We start from the raw sequence: 26,731 nt of genomic DNA on the forward strand, positions 1-26,731 counted from the left end.
TCCCTGCGTCCACTCACCGGGCCTTTTTCTTCTGCTTGTGCCTGGACTCAATAATGCCAACAATGGCTTCCTCTTCATAGGTGTGGCCACACACTTTATTTTTCACTGGCTTCTTCATTTCCAACTGTAATCAAGGAGATGTTGGGCTTTCAGGAATGATAATGATCAACTTCCAGTAGCTGTTTTGTCCTAGTCCTGAGCTTTCTATGTTTAACTTCCCATTCTCATGGCTTTAGATAATTATTAGGCTTTAGATAAGGAAATGCAGGGAATCCAGTGGCAGTACTGTCACTTGGCCTGTAGGCCACGACTTTAGTCCCGGATCCTTAAGGGCACGATTTACTGACAGCTCTCTCCAGCCCAAGAACCTCCCGTGGATACTTTTCAACCCCCAGCACTTTTCTTTACTCCCTCCTTAACTCCCTAAGTGAAATCAAACCAGAAAGCAAACAGGAATCTTTCTGCCTCTGTGAAGTGAATCGTGTTTCTTTCAGGGGAAGGAGGAGGAAGCGGTACCAGTGTAATGGGGCACATGAAGTTGGTCTGACTTTGGGTCACAATCATCTCTTCATCCACTCCTTCTGTTCCGTCAGCTTCTCTGTCAGCTTGAAGGCCATCTAGAGGAAAATGGACAGTTGATAAGCCTCCCTGGTCTAACGTCAAAGAAAAGGAAGGAGTGGAAGGAAAGGAGGTGAAGAGTTTCTGGGGGTAAATTTGGTGTTGGCCCCCATGTAGGTAGGGACTGGATGCACAGAAACTCTTCTGCTTTTCAGAGAACACTACGGGGTACCTCATTCTGACTATTTTTGATAAGGAAACTGAGGCTCAGAGCACTTAAAAAAACTCTTTTTTAAAGTTATAGAGAAGGTGACCAAGAGAGTGGCTTCAGAGTCAGAGAACCGACCTGGTTATCTCTTTCTTGTCCAGTGGTGAGACGTTAGGCTAGCAAGGTGCGCTTTTTTAAAGCCTCTGCTTTACAGGCTTGTGGCAAAGATTAAAAGAGATGAAGAATGTGGTATGCTTTGCACAGCTCATGGTACAGAGGAATAATCAATAAACAGTCATTACTATTAGGTAGTGCAGGGCTTCTCAAACTTTTTAGTTGTAGGTATGAACTCTTTGAAGCTTTTTTCTATGTGGGTTATATTCATCAATATTTAGCAGATTAGACATTAAGACTGTGGAATTTAAAATTCATTTAAAAAAAACAATAAGGTCAGTTGCAGTGGCTCACGCCTTTAATCTCAGCACTTTGGGAGGCCGAGGTGGGCGGATCATGAAGTCAAGAGATCGAGACCATCCTGGCCAAAATGGTGAAACCCCATCTCTACCAAAACTACAAAAATTAGCTGGGTGTGGTGGCACGTGCCTGTAGTCCCAGCTATTCAGGAGGCTGGGGCAGGAGAATCGCTTGAACCCAGAAGGTGGAGGTTGCAGTGGGCCGAGATCCCACCATTGCACTCCAGTCTGGTGACAGAGCAAGACTCTGTCTCAAAAAAAAAAAAAAAAAAAATTAAAAATAACAATAATCCCACTACATGTTAACATAAACAACATTTTAAAAGTTAAAATTATATTTCCAGAACATCCCCCCTATACACACAGACATACATAGTGAGAAGAATGGCACTGTTTTCCATTCTTATAAATATCTTGAATGTCTGGCTTCATAGCAGCCAGTTGGATTTTGATATCTGCATATGCATTCAATCTGTCACAATATCACATATCCTGTAGTCTCTGGGAAAATTCACTCATGAAAAGAATGAGAGTGAAACAGGCAGATGAGATCATACTATTATTATAAAGAAGTTTTGACCTTATGGACACTCCGAAAGACCCTTGGAGCACCCTGGAGTTCCCTGGCCTGCACTTTGAGAACCGCTGAGTGATAGTGACAGGACTGGCTTTAAACAGAGCATGAGCTGCTTCTGAAACTGATGTTCTTTGCATTACATCCCGTTTGCCCCCAACTGAAAAAACAAAACAAAAGAAAACCAAAAACAGATGATAGACAACCTTTGAATGGGATGATGGGAGTATCTCACATGAAAGCCATTCTCTCTGAAGAAAAGATACTTGTAATTTTGCACAGAAGTTAAAGATCAATAGCTTTTTTTTCTTTTTTTTTAAATGGAGTCCCACTCTGTTGCCCAGGCTGGAGTGCAATGGTGTGATCTTGGCTCACTGCAACCTCCGCCTCCTAGGTTCAAGTGATTCGCCTGCCTCAGCCTCCTGAGTAGCTGGGGGTATCGATGCGCAACACCGCGCCTGGCTAATTTTTGTATTTTTAGTCGAGATGGAGTTTCACCATATTGGCCAGGCTGGTCTCGAACTCCTGACCTCAGGTGATCTGCCTGCCTTGGCCTCCCAAAGTGCTGGGATTATGGCATGGGCCATGGGGTCCAGCCAAAAGATCAGTAGCTTTCTAAACATGTGTTGATGGTGTAGTCCTTTCTCCTTCCTTCTCCTTTCCCTTCCCTACTCTTTTCTCCCTTCCCTTCCTTCTTTAATTTTGGCAAAATAATACAGACATAAAAATGGCTTTCCTCTTAATGTGTGAGAGGAAGCCCTTGTTTCTGGTTCAGAGGGTGTGGCATAACTTTCGGTTCCACAGAACTGATGACTGTGGGCCATCACCTAGGCCAGATAAGGTGTTTGTTTGCAAAGGCACTAGTGGTTGAGTATCCCTTATTCGAAATGCTTGGGACCAGAAGTGTTTCGGATTTCGGACTTTGAAATATTTGCATATGCATGATGAAATATCTTGGGGGATGGGACCCAAGTCTAAACATGAATTTCATTTACGTTTCATATAATGCTTATACACATAGCCTGAAGCTAATTTAATACAGTATTTTTAACACTCGTGTGTACTTGATGCATGAGGTCAGATGTGGAATTTTCTGCTTGTGGCGTCATGTTGGTGCTCAAAAAGTTTTGGATTTTGGAGCATTGTGGGTTTTGGATTTTGGGATCAGGGATGCTCAAGCTGTACTGAGGGGCAAGGAGAGGGCTGCGGAGCTCTCATTCAAGGTAACCTAGTGAATTAATTGCAACACGGGGATTCTGCCTCCAATTACTTTGAGAGTCACCTTCTTGGAGTAGACTGGTGTATCTGTATGCCAGCTTGCTGTCCCCTAAACCAGCTCTCATTCTTTGAAGAAGGCAGTGAAGATCTCAGGGCTTGGGCATAACCAGTCAGAGCATTTTTAGCCACTGGGCATTAAGGTGCAGTGCCTCGGGGCTTCCAGCTTTTCAGGGAGCTAAACAAACATCTGAGACCTTAAAAACCACTGATTGGCTTCAAAACAGAGTAACAATAGTACTGAAATTACCAAATGTTAAAGGTCTATGCAAATGTGAAGTTAACTTCATTAATTGTCGATTTGGTAATCAAAAATACATAATTTGGAAGCAATATGTAGGGCTGGATTTACTTCTTCATAAACTCAATTTTGACAGCAAGGCTGGGTGCGGCGGTTCACGCCTGTAATCCCAGCACTTTGAGAGGCCGAGGCATGTGGTTCATCTGAGGTCAGGAGTTCGAGACCAGCCTAACCAACACAGTGAAACCCCATCTCCACCAAAAATACAAAAAATTCTCCAGGTGTGGTGGTGGGCACCTGTAGTCCCAGCTACTCCTGACGCTGAGGCAGGAGAACAGTGTGAACCCGGGAGGCGGAGCTTGCAGTGAGCTGAGATCACGCCACTGTACTCCAGGCTGGGTGACAGAGCAAGACTCTGTCTCAAAAAAAAAAAAAAAAAAAAAAAAAAAATTACAAAAATTAGCTGGGTGTGGTGGTGGGCGCCTATAACCTGAGATACTCGGGAGGCTGAGACAGGAGAATTGGTTGAACCTGGGAGGTGAAGGTTGCAGTAAGCGGAGATCATGCCATTGCATTCCAGCCTGAGTGACAGAGACAGAGTCTTGCTCTTGTTGCCCAGGTTGGAGTGCAATGGCACGATCTCGGCTCACTGCAACCTCTGCCTCCCGGGTTCAAGCAATTCTCCTGCCTCAGCCTCCCGAATAGCTGGCATTACAGGTGTCCGCCACCAGGCCCAGCTAATTTTTGTATTTTTAGTGGAGACGGGGTTTCACCATGTTGGCCACGCTGGTCTTGAACTCCTGACCTTGTGATCCGCCTGCCTCGGCCTCCCGAAGTGCTGGGATTACAGGCGTGAGCCACCGCGCCCGTCCTAAAATGATATTTAATAGGGCAGGTACCACATTTAGTATGTTTGCTTGGGGGTGGGGTCTCTGGAAATTATATTGCTCATGGCTATGATGGGTTTTCATGTTTCTCAGGGCCTGTCTTTGGAATTCATAGTGCAAGAGTTAGACTCCTAAGAGAGTCCCTTTATCAGTCTACTGACTCTTCACCATGGCTTGGGAAAGTTGGACAGGTAAGGAGAAAAGCCAAGGAGAAGGCCAGGAGCCGTCTTTCCCTTGAATTCACTTTTCAAAGCCTCCTCCTATGGGCTGCTGCCTCCCATTTCTGATCGTGTGTTTAAGAGTAAAAATAAAAGTAGCTCTTTCTTAATTTTGTACACCATTGATTCTGAACTGATGGCTGGTTTCTGACTGTATACGTTGTATCATAGAATTCACCAGAAAATCTGTTAGATGAATAACAGAGTTCAGCTGATGTGAAAGACTGTGGGTTTGTTTTCCTATTTTTAAATTTCAAAAGGTAGAGGAAGTAAGAAAGCACAACTCAAATGCAATGTCTACTACTAGGGAAGGCTGAGTGGGGAACTTCAAAATTGTAGGTGGCTACCAGCATCAGTGATCACGAAAGAAAAAGGTAACAAAAGTGAGACTGGGGAAGAATGTCACGAGTGAGTAAGAGACCACAGACCAAGAGTCTAAAAAGAGAAAGATTCTCAATAACTAAACTTCCCTAGAGACAGAACATTTCCTCACTCTCAATCTATATTTATAGAAATTGACATTAGCGTTGGGATTCTCCATTGTGCTAACAAAAGGTCACATCTGGCAATAAGTATCACTTATACTGATTTAGATGACCCAAAGACAAAAGTTTGTGATAAGCTTGGTAAAAGGAAGATGGGAGAGAAAATATTGATCATCTACTAGAAACACAGAAGTTTTAAAGTTGAGATTATCTATCTGTTCTAAGTCTCGCATTTACCTGAGAAAATTGAGATCCAAAGAAAGTGTAGGTTTTGTCCAAAGTCACGCAGGAATTTAATAAATCAATGTGTTGTTCTATTTTCTCTGACTGGTTCATTTGAATACTAAAATCTGTGTATTGGTTCTGGGAGCTCCTCTGCTCCCAATTTTTTTTTTTTTTTTTTTTGAGACAGAGTTTCGCTCTTGTCACCCAGGCTGGAGTGCAATGGCGCGATCTCAGCTCACTGCAACCTCTGCCTCCCGGGTTCAAGCCATTCTCCTGCCTCAGCCTCCCGAGTAGCTGGGATTACAGGCACGCACCACCACCCTGACTAATTTTGTATTTTTAGTAGAGATGGGGTTTCTCCATGTTGGTCAGGCTGGTCACGAACTGCTGACCTCAGTTGATCTGCCTGCCTTGGCCTCCCAAAGTGCGGGGATTACAGGCGTGAGCCACCGCACCCAGTCCCAAATTGTTATTTCATTGATAGTAATACCTCAAATTTACTGAATGTTATATAGCAGCTACTGCGCTAAGCACATCGTATACATTATTTCATTTACTCCTAACAAAATACCCATGAAGAATAACTATGTTGTTATTCCTATTGTGTAGCAAGAAAATTTAAGCCCCACAATATAAATATTTATTTTGAGATGAAGTCTTGCTCTGTTGCTCAAGCTAGAGTTGCAGTGGCACAGTCTCGGCTCACTGCAACCTCTGCCTCCTGGGTTCAGGTGATTCTCGTGCTTCAGCCTCCCGAGTAGCTGGGATTACAGGCGCCCACCACCATGCCTGGTTAATTTTGTATATTTTTAGGAGAGATGGGGTTTCACCATGTTGGCCAGGCTGGTATCGAACTCCTGACCTCAAGTGATCTGCCTGTCTCAGCCTCCCAAAGTGTTGGGATTACAGGTGTGAGCCACCATGCCTGGCCAACCCCATAATATTTTTAAGGCAAGTGTAGAAAATATCTGCTTTATAATAAAGCAACAATCGGATTAAATCAGTTTAATCTTTAGTAAAGAGGTTACAAAATTTTCCTAACTATAAGTAGAAAAGCAAGCAAACTAGTCATATTATTTTCTATATACATAGACAATATTGTTAGAAGCATATGCCACCTGTCCAACTTCTGACCAATGGACTGATCTCGGACCTCTACTTGTGCCGAGGCAGGAAGCCTGCACAAGAACTAACATTTACAGCACACCCATGAGGGATAGAGCAAGGTAGAGTTAGGTAACTTGAATATATATATATATATTTTAATATCACAAAATCAACACCAAAAGGAAGAAGAAACCCTGGATATGTTTGAAGTAGTATTTCCAAAGGTCTACAAATATGGTCCAATAATGTAAAATTGGATGGGACGTGCAGTGAGGGCAATGATTGGACCCCAAAATGTAAGTTCCCAGTTTTTGTGGCTAGTCAGTTATGACTCAGGGAAGGGCCAACCAGCTCTGCCTTTGATCCTCCTCAGTCACAAGCCACCGACTTGCTCAAAGCCAAAGCCTTTGAATCATTCTTGGTTATTCTCTTTTCTTCATTCCTCACATCCGATCCACTGGCAGGTTCTGCTGACTCTGGTTCTACACCATATTCCAAATCCAGCCCCTTCCAAACCAGTACTGCTACCTGCCCAGCACTCTGCAATTGCTTCCTAACTAGTGTCCCTCATGAAGGGCCACAGCCTGCCACGTCCACCTCCTGCAGTGGCCTAGACAGTGCCATGTGACTCTGTCCCTGACAACCTAATATGGTTTGGCTGTGTCCCCACCCAGATCTCATCTTGAATTCCCATGCATTGCGGGAGGGACCCAATGGGAGGCAATTGAATCATGGGGGCAGGTCTTTCCCATGCTGTTCTTGTGGTAGTGAATAAGTCTCACAAGATCTGATGGTTTTAAAAAGGGGAGTGTCCCTGCACAAGCTCTCTCTCTCTCTTTGCCTGCCACCATCCATGTAAGACGTGACTTGCTCCTCCTTGTCTTCTGCCATGATTGTGAGGCCTCCCCAGCCATGTGGAACGTTAAGTCCATTAAACCTCTTTTTCTTCCCAGTCTCAGGTATGTCTTTATCAGCAGCATGAAAATGGATTAATACGCAACCTCTCTGCTCCGTTGTCCTGTCTCCCACCATTCTCAAGGCACACTTGCCTTTTCTGTTTCTGGAACATGCCAAGCTCCTCCTGTCTTTGGCCCTTAACACTAACCTGTCTGGAATGCTCTTCCTCCTGCTCTGTGCCTGTCCTACTCCTTCTTGTCATTTTAAAATGTCAGTTTAAATGTCATCTCCTTGGCGAAGGCTTCTCTGATGTCCCAAGCTAAAGAAGCCACACAGACTTATTCTATCACACCACTCTTGTTCTCTGCATAGCACATGTCCATAAGTGCTATTTTTCTGCCTTTCCTCCCCACTCCCCCTCCCTTGTTCTTTTCCAAGAAAGCAGGGCCTTCATTCTCTTGCTCACGGATGTTTCCTAGAGTCTAAAATAGTCCTTGGCATAGGGTAGTAGGTGTTCAATAAACATCTGACAAGCAAAGTGGCTCATCCAACAAGGCAGGAGTGGGCATATTTTTCACAAGATTACACTTAACATATTTAGCAGACGTGGCAACACAAACACATACACACATCCTCACACAATGATGATTTTATAGGTTTTAGCCAAATGACAGAGAGGACTTCACTCTCGCTCGGGGTGCAGTCCTGGACCCTGAATTACATGTCAAAGGCAGGAAGTAAATATAAGCTTGAAAATTACAGTAGGCTGTGTGGTAATTACAAAGGAGAATCCAGACATGGTCTTGTGGTCAGAAAATACATTTGGTACTGGCCACACACAGCCCTAGCATTAGTCACTTGTCTGTCTTCAGGCATCCCAAATTTGGCTACCAGTTAGAAAGTTTTATGCCAGCTGGGAATAAAATTTGATTGCTATGTACTTTTTCAATTAGGCTGGAACATTTTTTTTTTTTTCCTTTTTTTTTTTTTAAATAGAGACAAGCTCTCACTATGTTGCTGAGGCTGGTCTTGAACTCCTGGCCTCAAGCGATCCTCCCACCTTGGCCTTCCAAAGTTCTGGGATTGTAGGCATGAGCCACCATGACCGGCCTAAGCCTGAACATTTTCCTAAAATCACTTTTCTCTTGAAACTATGAAAGTAGCATATGAAGAAAATACTTTACAAATATTTGTTGCCTGCTTGAAATGCTTATTAGACTGCCCATATTATTTTACTTGCATTATTCCAAAGACAGTTTATTTGGAAAGGCTGAGCTGGTGCCTGGAAAATTTGGGGGCCATGCTAATGTGCAAAAGCACATTGATTCCAAGTTTGAAATTCTTTAGTTATAGCAAGTGAGTATGTATCTGTGCCAATCCCTGATTTGTTTCTCCTACTCAGTAACCTATAGCTGGGACTACCAGTGACCCCACCTGTGGACTCAGACACATCTTAGGCTGTAAGTGGAAAATGAGATATTCAGCAGGCTCAGTTCTTTTGATTTGGAATTAAGAGCTCTGTGGGGTGTGTGTGTGTGTGTGTGTGTGTGTGTGTGTGTGTGTGTGTGTTTTGCTTTGAGATCCACTCCTTGGTACTCTTGGGTGTCCAGCTTTGTACCTCAGTTTCCTCATGGGACTGGTGGCCTGTCCTGACTGCCAGCTGTTTGGTTGGGCCATGTTGCCATTTCCCCTCTGCAGGAAACTGAATCCTAGGTTCCTGTATTAGTCCGTTCTGACACTGCTGAACAAGACACACCCAAGACTGGGTAATATTTAAAGGAAAGAGGTTTAATGGAACTCAAAGTTCCACATGGCTGGAGAGGCCTCATAATCATGGAGGAAGATGAAGGAAGAGCAAAAGGATGTCTTACATGGTGGCAGGCAAGAGAGATGAGAACCAAGTGAAAGGGGTTTCCCCTTATAAAACCATCAGATCTCATGAGACTTATTCATTACCACGAGAAAAGTAGGGGGACACCACCCCATGATTCAGTTATCTCCCACTGGGTCCCTCTCACAACACATGGGAATTATGGGAGCTACAATTCAAGATGAAATTTGGTTGGGGACACAGCCAAACCATATCAGTTCCAATACTCCCTGGTACCAGCTAAGACTCTGCTGTATGTGAAGAGCTTTTGCAGAATTCAGATGGAGGTCATGATCAGATACCGCCTACACAATGAAAGATTCCCTAGATGTTACAACCCTCACAGGACAGCAAAGTTCAACAAACATAAATTTCAACAAAAATACTTGAACACAGGTTGGATTAATATAATGTAATTAGAAAAATGGCTAGAACACAGTAAGGATCCAATATGTTACTTAGTTTGTATATGCATTTATTAAAATCAACATTATATTCTTCTGTAATTATAAAACTGCTACTGCTATTATTATTATTATTTTTACCACTGTTATGTGCTAGACATGCTTGGTATTGGTGAAAAATAATCCTTGCCTTCAGGGAGCTCAGTCACACAGAACAGACACCTACAAAGCAAAGTGTTCTTGTGAAGGTCATGCACACACAAGATACTGTGGAAGGAAGGTCTCGAGAGAGAACAGAGTCAGCCTCTCTAAGGAGCTGATGTCTGATCTGGGTCAATGAGGAGGATCCTTCCACGTACATTTTCTAAACAACTCTACCACCTCCTTAAATGTGAGCATTTCATTCATTGCCACCTCAGGTCAACATTCTGATCAATGTCCTTCCTCCTTTTCTTCTCTTAACTATAATCCATCCTCATCTCAGATTCTATGTACGTGGAGAAGCTATCTCTATCCAGTCTAACCCAATGCAACTCAATCTACCCAACCCAATCTCTATAGCCAATCTCTTTTTGTTGAAATCTCATAATATCCATTGTCTATACCACACTCTTTTAGCCCAAACTTCTTTCTTATTCTGTTGTTTCATGTGAATGGAACTCTCTTTCCATCTGGAACTTTCCAGATACACTGAAAACTCTTTGAGGACAAGCACTGTGTGTTCAAGTGAAGCTAACTCAACTAGACTTGCATTTATTGAACACTTGCTCTGTGCCATGCACTACATCAAATTTCAGGTATAGATAAAAAGAGGAATAAGAATGAGTCTGGTAGGAGAGACAGATATGAATATTTACATCCTGTGTGATGAGTGAAATGTATACATTTTGTACAAAGTACATAAGTATCTCTGGAGATAGGGTGAAGATTCAAGGTGAACCTCCTAGTAATGACTCAGCCAGGCTCTCTAGGGAGGTGTGATAAGAAGGAAGGAAGGATATTGAGGCAATGAGGATTACAGTATTTAGGAACATGGGCTCTGGAAACAGGCCTGCTTGGATTTGCCTGGTTCTATCACTTTATCAGCTGAGTGCTCTTGGGCAAATTACTCTGTCTTTCTTTGTCTCAATCTTCTCAGCTATGAAATGGAGATACTAATGGTACTTACTTCATAGTGCTGTCTGAGGATTAAGTGAGTTATTGTATGAAAAGTTCCTAGCATGGTTCCTGGCAAATAGCAAGCTGTAGATAGCTGACACAGCACTATCAGCATCTTCAATTTTTTTTCTGTCAGCTTCCACTTCCATGGCTCTTTCGACACACTCCTCTGAAGATTTTGAAAGTAAACTGAATGAAGAGTTTCCTCCAAATGAGCTGACATGTTAGTAAGATATACCCTTTCATGTTATCATGTGCTTATAATTTATCTACTGTTGTTTCAGACATGTCCTTTGACCTCAGCTGACATCATGTTATTAATTTGCCTCTAGTTATTAAATACTGTCCAAATATTAGATTTAAAATAATCAAAACTCAGCACATTCAACTGGTAGGACAAAAATCAGTCAGTTAAGATTTGGTCATACAATATCCACTTCAAACCAATAAACACTGGAAATACTCCCAAACTGAGCACCTGCATTTAATACCTCTTAGAAAAAAAGGCTTGATGATCATCTCTCGGTCGCCAAGCAGAAACAGAAAATCTAATGCACACATTCTATTTCTTTTATCTGGGTAATGAACTAGGAAGACCACATAATAGGGAAAGTCTGATTAGTGAGCATTGAGAAGGTCTACAACTTTCCATTATTTACATCCACAGTAAAGTCTGAAGAAAGCAAAGATCAGAAGATAAGGAGTGCCCTTTGCACTCTTCTTATGTTCTCTTATTTTAGTGTTGTAAATACCACCTGTGCAGGTACCCAAGACAGTACATGCAAGTTGTTCATATACCCTGTTCATTCTCCATCTTTATCTTGATTCTGTCTCCTCCTCATTTTCACTGCTGCTGTCCTACTTCAAACCCCCAGCATTTCCAATTTGGATTACTGAAAAAGTTCTTTATTAATCTCTCTGCTTCAGTCTCCCCAGTCTATTCTTTCTATTCCAGCTGGTCATCTTTCTAAAACATGGCCTTCTTTTTTTTTTTTTTTGAGACAGAGTTTCCCCTCTTGTAGGCCAGGCTGGAGTGCAATGGTGCGATCTTGGCTCACTGCAACCTTTGCCGCCCAGCTTCAAATGATTCTCCTGCCTCAGCTTCCTGAGCAGCTGGTATTACAGGTATGTGCCACCACACTCGGCTAATTTTTTGTATTTTTAGTAGCGACGGGGTTTTGTCACGTTGGGCAGGCTGCTCTTGAACTCCTGCCCTCAGGTTATCTGCCTGTCTTGGCCTCCCAAAGTGCTGGGATTACAGGCATGAACCACCACGCCTGGCTGACCACGGCATTCTAAGCATGACAAGACTCTTTGCTAGTTGGCCCCAGAGTAAGTATCATCTCCTACTCCTACGCACTTCAATCCTACGCCCCACATCCATCCCAGACTGACTACAGTTCACCCATATTTAGCATGTTAGCTTGTGCTTCTGCTGCTATCTGTTCACCTAGTAATCTCTGACCACCTTTCAAGACTCAATTCAGGCATTTCCTCTGCGGAGTGCCAAGGCAGAGGTGATTCCTCCTTAGGACTGCAGGGTACCTTTTGTACCTACTGTAATCATTTGTTTGCTTCTCTATCTTCCCTACCAGAATGTGGATTCCTTAAGGGAAGGAACTCTCTGATTCAGCTTCATGTTCTCAGAGAGCCAGGCAATGTACAGGAACTTATAAATATTTGGTGAATGAATGACTGCTGAAGTAAGAAAATGCTTTGAATACTGTCATGTACAAATTTACCACAATAAGATGATGAAAATAGTGAAGAGGATTGTTTTGAAGACAAACATCTTAGCATAAGACAATTTGGTCCTTGAGCTAATTACTGATTTTCCAGAAAGCAAGCCATATTATGCCGTGTAGGTCATACTACTCCACAGTCTGTTTCACTTCCATACAAAAGCAAATTACCAAAAAGAAAGATGATGGAGAACATATTGGTGTAAGAAATAAACTCCACACATTTCTTTAGATCATCTCTGATTCTCTTTCCTGGCCAGAAACCATCTATGTTCCCAGAAAAGTACAGTAGTAATCGGTTGTCAAAAATGTGGAGTTTTGGCCAGGCGCGGTAGCTCACGCCTGTAATCCCAGCACTTTGGGAGGCTGAGGCGGGCAGATCACGAGGTCAGATCATCGAGACCATCCTGGCCAATACGGTGAAACTCTCTACTACAAACACAAATACAAAAATTAGCCCTGCATGGTGGCAAGCACCTGTAGGCCCAGCTACTCAAGAGGCTGAGGCAGGAGAAAGGCAGGAACCCAGGAGACAAAGCTTGCAGTGAGCTGAGATCACACTACTGCACTTCAGTGTGGGCGAGAGTGAGTCTACGTCTCAAAAAAAAAAAAAAAAAAAAAAAAAAAAAAAAAAAAAAAAAAAAAAAGTGGATTTTTTTTTTTTTAAGTTTGTTGACTTTACAGAGGTGGGACATTTAATTACTGTTGTTTTTATAACAGAGAAACATTGGAGAAGTATAGGTATCTTACAAACTGAGAACTCTTATGACTCATAAACTTAGTTTCTCTAGAATTTTCTTGGTTTAAAAAAATCTGGTAAGTTATAAAAAATAATTTTCAACATAAGCAAATGCTTACATTACATGAAGTAAAAAAAAAAACTGCAATTAAAATGTATATGTAGTACTGTGTCCGCAACTGGTGGGTTCTTGGTCTCACTGACTTCAAGAATGAAGCCATGGACCCCCGCAGTGTCACAGTTCTTAATGATGATGTGTCTGGAGTTTGTTCCTTCAGACGTTCAGATGTGTCTGCAGCTTCTTCCTTCTCGTGGGTTCGTGGTCTTGCTGACAGGAGTGAAACTGCAGACCTTCGTGGTATGTGTTACAGCTCTTAAAAGCTGCACATCTGGAGTAGTTCGTTCTTTCTGGTGGGTTCGTGGCTTCGTGGCTTCGGGAGTAAAGGAGAAAAGCTGCAAACCTTCGTGGTGAGTGTTACAGCTCTTAAAAGCAGCATGGACCCAAAGAATAACTACAAGCAAAATTTATTGTAAAGAACTAAAAAATAAACCTCCCACAGCATGGAACAGGACCCAAGCGGGGTGTCGCTGGTTGGCGCTGGTAGACTGCTTTTATTCCCTTATCTGGCCCCACCCACATCCTGCTGATTGGTCTATTTTACAGAGAGCTGATTGGCCCATTTTACAGAGAGCTGATTGGACCATTTTGACAGGCTGCTGATTGGTGCATTTACAATCCCTGAGCTAGACACAGAGTGCTGATTGGTGCATTTACAATCCTCTAGCTAGACATAAAAGTTCTCCAAGTCCCCACTAGACTCAGGAGCCCAGCTGGCTTCAGCTAATGGATCCTGCACAGGGGCCCTGGGCGGAGCTGTCTGCCAGTCCCATGCTGTGCACCCACACTCCTCACACCCTGGGCAGTTGATGGGCCCCAGCACCAGGGGAGCAGGGGGCGGTGCTCATGGGGGAGGCTCGGGCTGCGCGGGAGCTGAGGCAGGGGCATTCCAGGCATGGCAGGCTGCAGGTTGTGAGTCCTGCCCCGCGAGGAGGAAGCTAAGGCCCGGTGAGAGCTCAAGAGGGTGAGAGCTCAAGAGTTGGAGAACGCAAGCCCAGCACTGGAGGACCAGCACTGGTAGGGGACCTGGCTCATCCACCGCAGCTGCTAGCCCGGGTGCCAAGCCCCTCACTGCCCTGGGCCGCTGGTGGCCTGCCGCTCCTAGTGCAGTCCCGCCGAAGCCCGTGCGGGTGCCTGCCAGAACTCACACTGGCCTGTGAGCACTGCACTGCAGCCCGGGTTCTTGCCCGCACCTCTCCCTCTACACTCCCCACAAGCAGACGGAGCTGGCTCCAGCCTCGGCCAGCCCAGAGAGGGGCTCCCACAGTGCAGTGGTGGGCTAAAGGGCTCCTCAAGTGCCACCAGAGTGGACGCCAAGGCCGAGGAGGCGCCGAGAGTGAGGGCTGCTAGCCCATTGTCAGCTCAGTACAATTGTATTATTTTTTTTTTGAGATGGAGTCTTGCTCTGTAGGCCAGGCTGCAGTGCAGTGGTGCAGTCTTGGCTCACTGTAGCCTCTGCCTCCTGGGTTCAAGTGACTCTCCTGCCTCAGCCTCCCAAGTAGCTGGGATTACAGGCACACGCCACCACGCCTGGCTAATTTTTGGATTTTTGGTAGAGACGGGTTTCACCATGTTGGCCAGGCTGGTCTCGAACTCCTGACCTCAGGTGATTGCCCACTTAGGCCTCCCAAAGTACTGTGCTTACAGGCACCGCGACCAGCCATGATTCATCTTAAACAATGGTATATAGAAGAAAGATTGAAGGAATAGATGATGAAACGTTGCAGTCCATCCTGTGCAGGTGACATGACTACTGCATATTTGCACTAGGAGTAGGGGAATCAAGATTGAGATATTTGGAGAGTAATGATTTAGCTTGAGTTTTTTATATCTAGTACTCTTCATGAGACCAAGTAATACTGATGAGGTAAGTAGGACTGATGGCAATGAGGGTGGATAGATTTGTTTATTCAATTAGTCAAACTGAAACAAATGATGAAATAAAGTCCAGAGATCATCATAGTAAAAAAGGGAACTTTAAGATTGACAATTGCTCAACTTTAAAACTGCAACGTTTCAATTTTGGGTAAGACAGGGTCTGTGACACCATTTCAATCCCTTATATTTTCTAGATGTATTATCTTAAAAGCAGTTGTAATATTTTAAACTTCTTGGATCCCTTACAAGGTTGTATGTTATAATTTTTTTTTTTTTTTTTTTTTTTTTAATTTTTAGACAGGGTCTTGCTCTGTCACCCAGCCTGGAGTGCAATGGAACAATCTGGGCTTGCTGTAGCCTTGACCTCCTGGGCTCAAGCAATTCTCCTACCTCAGGTCCCGGAGTAGCTGGGACTATAGGCGTATGCCACCACGCCTGGCTAATTCGTATTTTAAATTTATATAATATGTTTTCTTCTGTCTCTTCTAATTTCAGAGGCCTAGACAAACAATAACAAAATACTTGTAGAGAATGTCAGACTTGAATAACAGAATACATCTAGCCCTGGTATCATCATTTGTTTCTGAAAGCTTCTCAAATCCTTTAAGGATAAAAGGCAAATAACCTCTGAAGATGTCCATTTTGGGATAAAGTGCAGTGAAGGAGGAAATACCTGTGTTATAAGTTGTCACATCTGTCGGTGCCCAGCACTGTCCTCAAAACTGTAATGACTGGAGTACGTCCCCCCACCCACTGACCCCGAATCTAATCACATATGTCGCCGCATAGGATATACTCAGCGCCATCATTACCAGATGCCCTGGAATCTTAGTGTTAATGAAACATGCTTGTTTTTCCTTTTTACATGCATTTGATAGAGAGTATCAAGATTTATTTTGGATCCGTTTAAACATTCTTCTTTCTAGTGGCACAATGTACTCATGTTTAAAAAAAAAAGTCAGGAGAACAATCCCAAAAGGGTATTCAATCCGTAAGAAATTAAAAAGATCAAAGTCTGAGGGTGCAAATCTAGTGAATCCTAACAATCCTGTCAACAACAATGTGGGTGAAACCCCCAAAATGTAGCTCAGTTCCACAGCCTGGCAAAGTGGTCAGAGACAATCAGGGCAGGGCTGCCTGAACTTCCAAGAGTAAGGGACACTGATCTGTGATGACATCTGTACTTAGTTTTCAGGGTCTTGTCTGAAGTTAGCCTAACAGAAAACATACCCCACAAAATCCTGCTGACTGGAAGGAAGAAATAAAATGAAAGTGAGAGAGAGGGAGGGAAAGAGGGAGGAGGGAAGGAAGGAGCTAAAAGATGAGGAAAATCTTTATTTCTGCAGAGCCCAAGGGAAGGCATCACTGAGTCAGCATCCTAGAACAAAGTCCTTGCCTCTAAGCCTTCCTTCCTCTCACCCACCCCCTCCTTGTCCACTTTCCATCCTCTTTAAAATCCTCCCCACATGCAAAGGAAGACACGTGACTTCAAAATCAGGATCAGCTTAGGACACAGCTCTTGTGAATGTGTACAACAGATCTGAGTCATTTGTTCATTTTGTAAACATGAAGAAATCACACTTTTCAAACTTCCTCCTTCATGACATTCGCAGCGCTTAACAATATGCTTAGCATGGAACATTTACTCTTTTCCTTACCCACACCCAAAGGTGTCAAGAGGGACAGATGTTCTTTCTCACCGAAAGCTCACATATTCCAGGGCAGGTGACAATTCCGAGTGAGCACAAGTAGAACCACAGAGAATGTGATGTCTATGAGCCTAGGCTGTGCCACACAGAAATAGAGTGCTGAGAAGCAGTCCATGAGGGCGTTTTATCAAGGCCACTGCCTTCCTCTAGGAACACTTCTCAGGAGTCCCCAGGAGTCTCCCTTTAACCCCCCCCACCACCCGAGGCAATGAACATATCAAACGCATCATTCATAATTATCTGTTTGTGTGGCTGTTTACCCCACTAATCTGTAAGCTCCATGGGCAGAGATAGGTCTTTTTTCTTTTTTCTTTTTTTCCATTTCTAGATCCCCATCCCAGCGCATTGCACATGGACTCTCAATCCTAAAGGGTCCTTAGTGGCTTCAAATTGGTTCTGCCCACCCTCTACCTGTTCTGCAAAGGAGTAAAGGAGTGCTCTGCAAGACCCAGAGAGAACTGTACTGTAGTTTCATACAAGAATGGACTTCCGGAGGGTAGGTTAAGTCTGGACCTTGGCTCTGCCATAAATTGGGGGATAGGTGTCAAATTTCCTGTAGGCTATCACTTTCTTCTTCTCTGTATCTTTAGGATACTGTGAAGATGGGATCAAGTGTTTTGCCCTTATTAGAGGAAAAAAAACACTAATAAATGAATCAACGCAGTAACAAAAACCACATAAGGAGAACTCTGGAAATAGTTCCTGAAAGGGCAAGGCAGGGTGACTGGTTGATCTTGCTTTTTATTTTCAAAGCCTAGGGGCCTGACTCCTAGCACTACAGTGTACACACTACCTGCAGTCATAAGCGGGACAAAACAGAGGAAACAAGAAAGGAGAAAAAGAAGAAAAAGATTCTCAGAACTTGCTTTATGAATTCTACAGGAAAACATAAAGCTCCCAAATAGTGACCTTCCTCACCCCATAATGAAGATGATGCTATTGGGTCACTAGCATAATCTGCAACCTGGCATGTGAATGACATCTGGGTCTTGCAGTAGGTAGTGAGCCCGCACCAAGTAATGAGTGCCCCTCCCGCAGCATCGTAGAAGGACAAGGCTGGATTGCGGCTCTCCAGTTACTCTAACTACACTTTTATTCCTTAGCTAAAAATCGCCTTAAGACAAAAGAAAAAAAATATGGAGAGGCGACTGGTTAAAGTGATTGGGAAAGCCTCTCTCTCAATTTGAGGCCCCCAACCACATGCCCAGTGAGGGAACAGGTAAGCAGGGAATTCAGGAGCAAATAAAGGAGGCAGGCTAAAAATAAATGAAGGGTGAATATCAAGGAGGCAGAGAAATTATACAAGGGATGTAATTAGCACACTAATTATCAGGGTCATAATTAGGAGCAATAGAATGAAATTAAGAAAAGGATAATTTTAATTGTCGGAAAGACCTTGTGAGGGAGAGATGAGTTTCTCATCCTCTTCACCCAGACTGAGGGCTATTCATCTGAACAAAGCTGGTTCAAAATGAGCTAGCAATTATTTAAAGAGAATTTTATTTTCGTTACCAAAAGTAGATTAGGTTACTTGATGACACATAGTGGCCTCTTGTATCTAATTTTATCATTCTGTGCTTTATTCTAAATTAAATAGTAAAATAGCTAATGATAAAAAAGCTGATGACTGTTTCATTCCAAAAATATAATTCGGCATCTAAGGAGATCAAAATGGCAAAGCAGGAACAAGTAAAAAGAATAAAATGCAGTCAAATATGTTCAATATACAACAGATTTATAGATGAGAAGGGAATACTAAAAATAGGACTTGTTTCTCATATTTTTCAGAGCTAATTCAGTTATTTTATTTTTCAGAAGTAATATAAAGATGGCCAAGAAACGTAACTAACCATTGTCACTAAACGGTAAAGAGCATTGGCTTTGAAACTTTAACCTAGTTTCACAATGACAGCCGAGTGGCATTTTCACAGTGGTTGGATAACTCAAACTTATAGCCCTAAATATGGTCAAACGTCACGCTGTATTAAAAAACTACAGTGTTGGAGGCTTATGGTTTCCCAGGATCAGGAGCAAAATTTAAAGAAAATTTATTTTCTCTTCCTCATTCAGGAGCCCAAGGTATGACTCATGCAACTTTCATTTAGTAAATGTCTGCTGACCACCTCCCATTTCCTAGGCACAGAGGATGGGGTTGAAATAGACAAGGAAACCCACGATTGTGGCACAGTGTGACAGGCACCAGGAGAGAGGCAAGCTCAGGGGCCATGAGAACTCACCAGGGGCTTCTTAAAATGACTGGAGGCACAGTGACAGTGGGAGGAATCCTGAAGGAGAAGGAAGTAGGATGAGCAAAGGCAAAAGTGTGAGAGAAAGCACGGCTGCCACTCTGCCATTCTTAGTGGAGGGATTTGAAGGCAGCAATTCTAATGATATGTACAAATGCCTCATTATGTCCATGATGATACACTATGGAATAGAAGCATCTGAAGGTATAGCTTTTCTAATGTTACTTAATATTTTCCCAGGATTATGATTATTTAAATGTCTTCTGAAATGTAAGCTACACAGAAGCTTGCCTGCATGCTTCCTCTTCCAACCACGCACCCACCACTACTGTGTGCCTTTCATGTTTCGTAGGTTCTGCATAAACCAAGATAAATAAGACAGAGCCCCCAATCCAGAGGACTCTAGTCTAGTGTTGTGGCAGACAGTGCCATTAGCATACATGGGATAAATTCTGTGAGCTTCTGCAGTGGACTCCTGAGGAAAAGGACCGTCCCAAGCAGTGTGGGGAGGTCACTCCTGCCCCCAAGGATAGAGAGACCAGGTGCATTTGGAGAACTGTAAGCTGAGGAGAGAAAGTTGAGGGTGGACAGGACTCAAGGCAGACCTGACAGAAGACATTGCAGAGCAGTGACCCTTCCTCCAACAGCAGTGAGGTGCCAGAGGCTTTTTAAAACGTATCCTCGCCCCATGTGAATTACCAACACAGAACAGTTTTGACAGGATGTCTCAGGGTAAGGCACATCTTGTGATGAGGCACTTTGTGCTCTCCCTGGCCTGCTCATCCTTGACCTTCATGTCAATTGTAAATCTAGGGCAGAGCTTGAATTTAGTTTTCAGGGAATCCTTTAGAAATATTTGGCCTAAACTGAGATGCTGCCAGAAGCACCATAATAGCTTAATTCAGTCCTTGTCAAGAAACCTTTTCCATAATCATTCAGTTTCATCATGTATACCATATTTATTACTCCTAGAATAAATTTCATTTATTTTTTTTTTTTTTTTTTTTTTTTTTTTGAGACGGAGTCTCGCTCTGTCGCCCAGGCTGGAGTGCAGTGGCCGGATCTCAGCTCACTGCAAGCTCCGCCTCCCGGGTTTATGCCATTCTCCTGCCTCAGCCTCCGGAGTAGCTGGGACTACAGGCGCCCGCCACCTCGCCCGGCTAGATTTTTGTATTTTTTTAGTAGAGACGGGGTTTCACCGTGTTCGCCAGGATGGTCTTGATCTCCTGACCTCGTGATCCGCCCGTCTCGGCCTCCCAAAGTGCTGGGATTACAGGCTTGAGCCACCGCGCCCGGCCATAAATTTCATTTATAACCCAACTACTGACAACAGATTCAAATTTTGAAAGGTTAGGCTGCCTGCAGACAGATCCAGAAGTAAAGTAGAGTTTACAACAGTAAGGATTTTATAATGCCAGGCTTTCATCTTACACGATGTTAGCTGTAATTGCTAACTTGATTTTTCTTTTCTTCTCTGTATTGCTTCTGAGGTTATGATGAAATGTTTGTTGCTACTGCTAACGAAATTCAGAAAAGGACCATTGGTTTTTTTACTCCACTTGGGAATTTCGATGCAATAGATGCTTGCACACTGCTGTCAGGACAAACAAGATTTATTTTTCCAAGGTGCAAAAGGAACAAAGCTTTTCAAAAGAAAAGTGAGAAGAAAATTCAAGCCAAGAGGACTTTGGGAGATCCTGCAGGAAGAAATTTTTGCATTCTGTTGATCTCACTGTATGAGAAATGTTCCCAAGAGCGTCTATATAAAATGCAGTTTTTTTTTTTCCCACCCAACATCTAGATAGAAAAAGACAGTGCCTTCAAGACGACTGCCATTTAGAAGAAAATGCTGCTTTGGTGGAAACAGCACCAGAATCACTGAAAGTTCCTGGCTCTGCCACTAGTCAGCTATGTGACCTGGGAGGTCACATCATGTATACCATCTTTCTCCACCTTGTTTCCTCTCCAGCCTGAAAAGGGATGAGAATTAGAAGGAGGGTACTCTCTCTAGTATCAAAAATCCATTCCAGTTTTAAATGCTTTATCCTTTCAATCATTATCAACATTTTATCCTGAGAGGAATCAGACTATCTTAAAAAGAAACAGAAATTTTTATGAATACTTTGTCAATTCAAATGACTCCTTATACTGATATCTCCAGGCAAACCTCTTTCTTTTCCCTTCCTTCCTTCCTTCCCTCCCTCCCTCCCTCCCTCCTTCCTTCCTTCCTTCCTTTCTTGTCTCTCTCTCTCTCTCTCTCCCTCCCTCCCTCCCTCAGTCCCTCTCTCTCTCTTTCTTTTCTTTCTTTCTTTCTTTTTTTTGAGATGGAGTTTCGCTCTTGCCCAGGCAGTGGTGCGATCTCAGCTCACTGCAACCTCCGCCTGCCACGTTCAAGCGATTTTCCTGCCTCAGCCTCCCGAGTAGCTGGGATTACAGGCGCCTGCCACCACGCCCCACTAATTTTTGTATCTTTAGTAGAGACAGGGTTTCTCCATGTTGGTCAGGCTGGTCTCAAACTCCTGACCTCAGGTGATCCGCCTGCCTCGGCTTCCCAAAGGGCTGGGATTACAGGCGTGAGCCACCACGCCCGGCCAAACCTGTTGTTTTCAAGAGTCAACATACAGTATCTGCAAGTCAAACTTGCACAACATTCTACCTTATGTTACAGAAATAGGTGCCATTAGTAATCTGGCAAATAAAATTTGGATTTCAAGTGATGAAAACATGTTTCACTATGACGAATATTAAGTAAATTGAGCAACAGAGATGATTACCCAAGTATGGCAGGTACCAGGTGCAATGTGGTTATTACTAACATTCTGAAAATTGTATTCAGGAAACCTTATAATCACAGCATTATTTTATAAGAGTCAATGGACTACAAAGAAGAATTATGTTCAGACCTGTCATAGACTTAGAGGGGGAGTAGGGTTGCAAGTCAGCAACAATAACAGAAGCTAAATCAGTGGCTGGAATATGTTTTCCCAGTGAGAGGAAACAGACTTCTTACTGTGCTATGGACTCTTAACTTACTTTAAAGGGTAAATGTTTGCCCATTCTTCTTTCCATACCTCAAGACTACAGAAACTTAATATAGGCTAACCCCATTTTCTCAAATTATAATTATTTTTTCAAAGACCTCTACCATTAGTTGCAATTCATGCAAACCCATAATTTCACAAACAATAAGAAGCCTATGTCACCCAAAAAGGCAAGAAGATCAGATGTTAGGATATTACTAAACACAGATGACCAAATCACAGTGTTAGCTGGAGGAGAAGATTCCCATAGTTCCCAGATGGGAATGAATGGATGAATGTCTATGTTGCCAACAGGACGATCAGTTTAAAAATGTGAAAAACCACCCACTGGTGTGAGTATTTTTCTTGGAACTATAATCTGAAGATGCATCAACCTGGAAGCCCAACTATGTAGACTAAAAGTGGGTTGCAAAGAATTTGTTCAAAAAGGAACTCACAGTTCTCCAAAGAGAGAATTAAAAGCAGCTAACATTTAATCTTCCATATACCAGGTAGTAAAATGCCACACATGGCAGATGAAACTGTGAACCCAACCATGTGAATTTCCTTGTGGTCAACTTCTCCCATTTCTACTCTGCAGCAGTATCACCCAACAAAGCCACCCATATCCTCATCACTTCTCCATATCCACTCTGATCCTCATCACCCTCTCATAGCTTCTGACTCTGCGTATAACCAATCCTCCTTCCCCTTCTCCAACTTCTGGCTGAAGCAGTGTGGCAGAAGCAAGGGATTCAGAGTCAGACCTGGGGCAATCCTGCTTCCCCTAGCTGTTTGATCTTGGGAAAATGACGACCTCTCAGAGTCTTAGTTTCCCTCTCTGTAAAATGGGACAAGACTTACCTGGCAGGACTACTGTAAGGACTGAGTATTTAACTGAGTATTGAATTGAATTTAACTGAGTAATTGATTTTCATATGCCCAGCACATAATAAAATGCTCACAGGTCTCTTCCTTTCCTTACCTTCTTCCCTGGATTCCATGATACTAGAGGTGTTTGCTTTTACATTCTGCCACAATGCTCTGTCCTTCCTATCTTCAAAGCCATATCAATGGTCCCTTTCTACTGGGAGTGGGGTCCTGTCAGGCTTAACTTTCCCTACTCTTCTCCCTTTGTTACAAAGTGTGGTGTGATAACATCTGTCCTCTCCTAGTTTGTAATTTTTCTAATTCTTATCTATTCACTTCCATGCTACAGTGTCTTAGTACAATGCCATATGTACACAGATCCAAAAGTGATGTTTTCTGAGGCTCTATCTCACTCGATGACACTACATCATCTCTTTAGATGACACACCAACTTACCTATTCACTTTGAACTTTCCCCTTTGGTTGAGCAATGCCTAGTTCTTAAACACCCTAATCATCAGTAACTCTTACTATAAATGACATATGCTTATCTTCCTTTGGAGATCCTTCCTCCCCTCTATCTCACTGGGTCACGTCACCAGGTCAATGATCTGCCAAACAAGGAACCTTAGTCATTTTCTGCTCATCCTTTCTTGGGCATAATTCAGAACAGAGAGAGCTTGTGTGGTTTCCCCTCCACCACACTGTATGGAGTATCACCCCCCATTTTGCTCCTTTGTTTGTTTATAGACAATAGTGAAAATTTTGAGTTACCTCCTGGCTGGCTATCCATAACTATCCCTAATATTCTTGGAGAGGGCTTAAGGTGTAGCAGACAGATTTGGAAGGATCCAGCAGGGTCTTAAATACTGCCTTCTTCAGCCCCTCTGTGTTTTTGAGCAAGTTACCTACAACGAGTGTGTTTTGTCATACGCACAGGGGAAACACCTGTCTAGATGAAAATACCTGTCTGTTACGGCTGTTCTGAGGATAAAGGCATTTTATGTAAAATGCTAAACACGGGGCTTAGCACATAATCGCTGTCTAAAAATGGTGGCAATGATTTCCTTAACCCTCCAGAGCAGCTTCCCATACCTCCTCACTCCATCATGTGTCATTACAGCCCCTCCCTCGGCAGTAATTCTGAGTGGGTGGCTTCCTTCTCAGAGTCCTGTTGGGACTTTGCTCTGTGGTACAAAACACCCTCAAGAACCATATCCACTGCTTCAAGACTTCTTTCCAGATTGCTTCAAGATACTTCACAATTAGGTCAGGTACTGTGGCTCAGCCTGTAATCCCAGCAATTTGGGAGGCTGAGGCGGGAGGACTGCTTGAGGCCAGGAGTTTGAGATAAGCCTGGGCAACACAGTGGGACTCCGCCTCTACAAAAAAATAAAAAATTAGCTGGATGTGGTGATGTACATCTTGTAGTCCCAGCTATTAGGAGGTTGAGGTGGGAGGATTGCTTGAGCCTGGGAGGTCACTGCACTCCGGCCTGGGTGACAGAGCGAGACTCTGTCTCAAAAAAAAAAAAAAAAAAAAAAAGGATACTTCAGAATCTTTTTTGGCCCAGTCCTTCATACACATAGTCTGCCCACCATCCTCTGAGCTCTAACGGCCTCATTTCAAGACATCCTTGAAACCAACTCCAAACTAAAGCCTTTCCAGATTGACTATAATGGACACTTGCTATGTTCCAACTGGTGAGAAAAACAATTCCCCTCCAGCAGGGGGAGGTGGGAAGGACTCAGCCTGGGTGGGTCACACGTCCTGCTCTCAGTGTGCCATGTGACCTGAGCTGCAGCACTTTGGTTCTCTAAGCCAGGGGCACAGAATGGGTGTCCCCACGTTCCTAGGCTCTCTGAATTCAGTGTTGATGGATCCCCTATTCTGTTGCTGTGTGAATAACCTTTATGTCCCTTGCCTCTGCGCTGTTCTCAAGGGCAGAGACCATTATCTGGGTAACTCAGCACAGCCTGGAGCGCTGTGCTACAGATAGTACTTAACGCATGCATTTAGATGACAATGATCAAAGCACCTCCAGTGAGGCACAGACAGCTGCCACTAGATGACTCAGACCTCTCTGCAAAATGGCTTAATTTAGCACCCTTTCAGTTGTCTAAAGAACAGACTCTGAGTAAAGGACAAAGTGAACTGAACACCCTTTAACTAATTTAACCTCACAATGGCCCTTTAAGGTCAGGAGTTATTATCTCTACAATACAGATGAGAAAGTACAGACACAGACAACTTTGTCTGTTTATCCTGAGTCAACAGCAGACCCAGGAGAATGAAGGAGTAGTGGAAAAAAACCTGCACTGACTGTGAGGGTGACCTGAGCTCTGGGCAGGCCTCTGCCATTCACGAGTTCAGCATGCCAATGATCTTGGAGGAGGTGCTCCTCTCCTTGGGCCTTATTTTCTTCATCTGGAAAATGGCCTCGCAGTGGTTCCAAACTTGGTGGTATCAGAACCACAAGGAAAACTACATGAGAAAGAAATATAGCAAGCCGTGGTGGCTTGCACCTGTAATCTCAGTGACTCTGGAGGCTGAGGCAGGAGGATCACTTGAGGACAGGAGTTCAAGACCAACCTGGGCAACTTAGTGACACCCTGTCTCTAAAATAAAAAATAAAAAATTACCCAGGCATGGTGGCATGTGCCTGCAGTCCCAGCTACTTGGGAGGCTGAATGGGGAGGATCACTTGGGCCCAGGAGGTCGAAGCTGCAGTGAGCCACGATCATGCCACTGTATTTCAGCCTGGGTGACAGAGTGAGACTCTGTTTCTAAAAAAAGAAAAAAGAGAATCTAGATTCTCAGGTCCACTCTTGGAGATTCTGATTCTGTAGGTCTGGAGTGGGGCCCAGGACACCTTTATTTTCTGTATGGGTCCCCCATTTGGGAATGAAGCTCACTGGCAACAATCAATGTCTATGATACCGGGTTCACAGCTCAGTGTTCCACTCAGACAACTTGTCTCTTCCAAGTTCCGAAACTGATTAGATCATCTTATCCGTCTCTCTTGAGGAAGTCACAAACTGGATGATTTCCAAGCACATTGCAGGGTAGCTTACCACATTCAGGAGAACTTAAATAATTTTGAAATCAAAGGTTGGTTCATAAGACTAAATGGCTTCTCATAGGGTCAACTAAAGAGGTAATCTTGTTTTGACAGAAATTCAAGCTAAAGTGCAGGAACCTCTCCCTGAGCAAGCTTCTTGTAACCAAAATGGAACACTGAAGGGGAAAGGGGAAAGGAAAATGGAGCAAGCTTGCTATAACACATACGAAGCATTCTGTTTAAAAGAAAACCTGTAATGTATCTGGATTAGCTTGACGAGAGCTTAAATATTCAGTGAAAATCTGAACAAGGAAAGAACTAACCTAAGAGCCTGTTTGTTTTGTAATATGATAGCTATTATTTACTGAGGGCTTACTGTGCACCAGCTTCTATGCTAACTATTTTATAGGCATTACACCATTTAATTGACATAACTCTGATGAGAGTACTGTATTATTCACATTTTAATGAAAACTGAAGTTCACAGAGCTACCAGGCCCAGGTATATTTGACTCCATAAACCATGCAATACTATTAGCATGGTCTTACTAGCTCATGTATCTAAGCTCAAAATTTCTAGAATATCTAACAGTGAAGAGGAAGGCTCAGCAAATCTGCCAATTTTCTAAGAATCTATGAATTAGAGACAAAAGTATGCCCTTTATAGAATTCTCAGATTTTGGCTTAGCATTCATTGGTGACTGGCAAAATAAAGAATTCTCAAATTTGCTTTATTTAGGAGAATTTATTTAAATGGGAAGAGGATAA

The 26,731-nt window shown here is 43.3% G+C and overlaps 1 protein-coding gene across 7 annotated transcripts in view; it reads right to left on the reverse strand.

Moving 5' to 3' along the window:
* The window catches only part of NSMCE2 (NSE2 (MMS21) homolog, SMC5-SMC6 complex SUMO ligase), a 277,617-nt gene that overhangs the window by 9,088 nt on the left and 241,798 nt on the right, over window positions 1–26,731 (reverse strand). For all 7 annotated transcript variants that reach the window (XM_010363913.2, XM_030937289.1, XM_030937286.1 and 4 more), the window contains 2 exons: window positions 517–617; window positions 18–124 (listed from right to left, as the gene is read on the reverse strand). In XM_010363913.2, coding sequence (XP_010362215.1) covers window positions 18–124; window positions 517–617 — 208 coding nt within the window. The remainder of the gene's footprint in view (window positions 1–17; window positions 125–516; window positions 618–26,731) is intronic.

The sequence above is a fragment of the Rhinopithecus roxellana genome, chromosome 9 (assembly GCF_007565055.1).
Source record: "Rhinopithecus roxellana isolate Shanxi Qingling chromosome 9, ASM756505v1, whole genome shotgun sequence".
NCBI classification, from domain to species: domain Eukaryota; kingdom Metazoa; phylum Chordata; class Mammalia; order Primates; family Cercopithecidae; genus Rhinopithecus; species Rhinopithecus roxellana.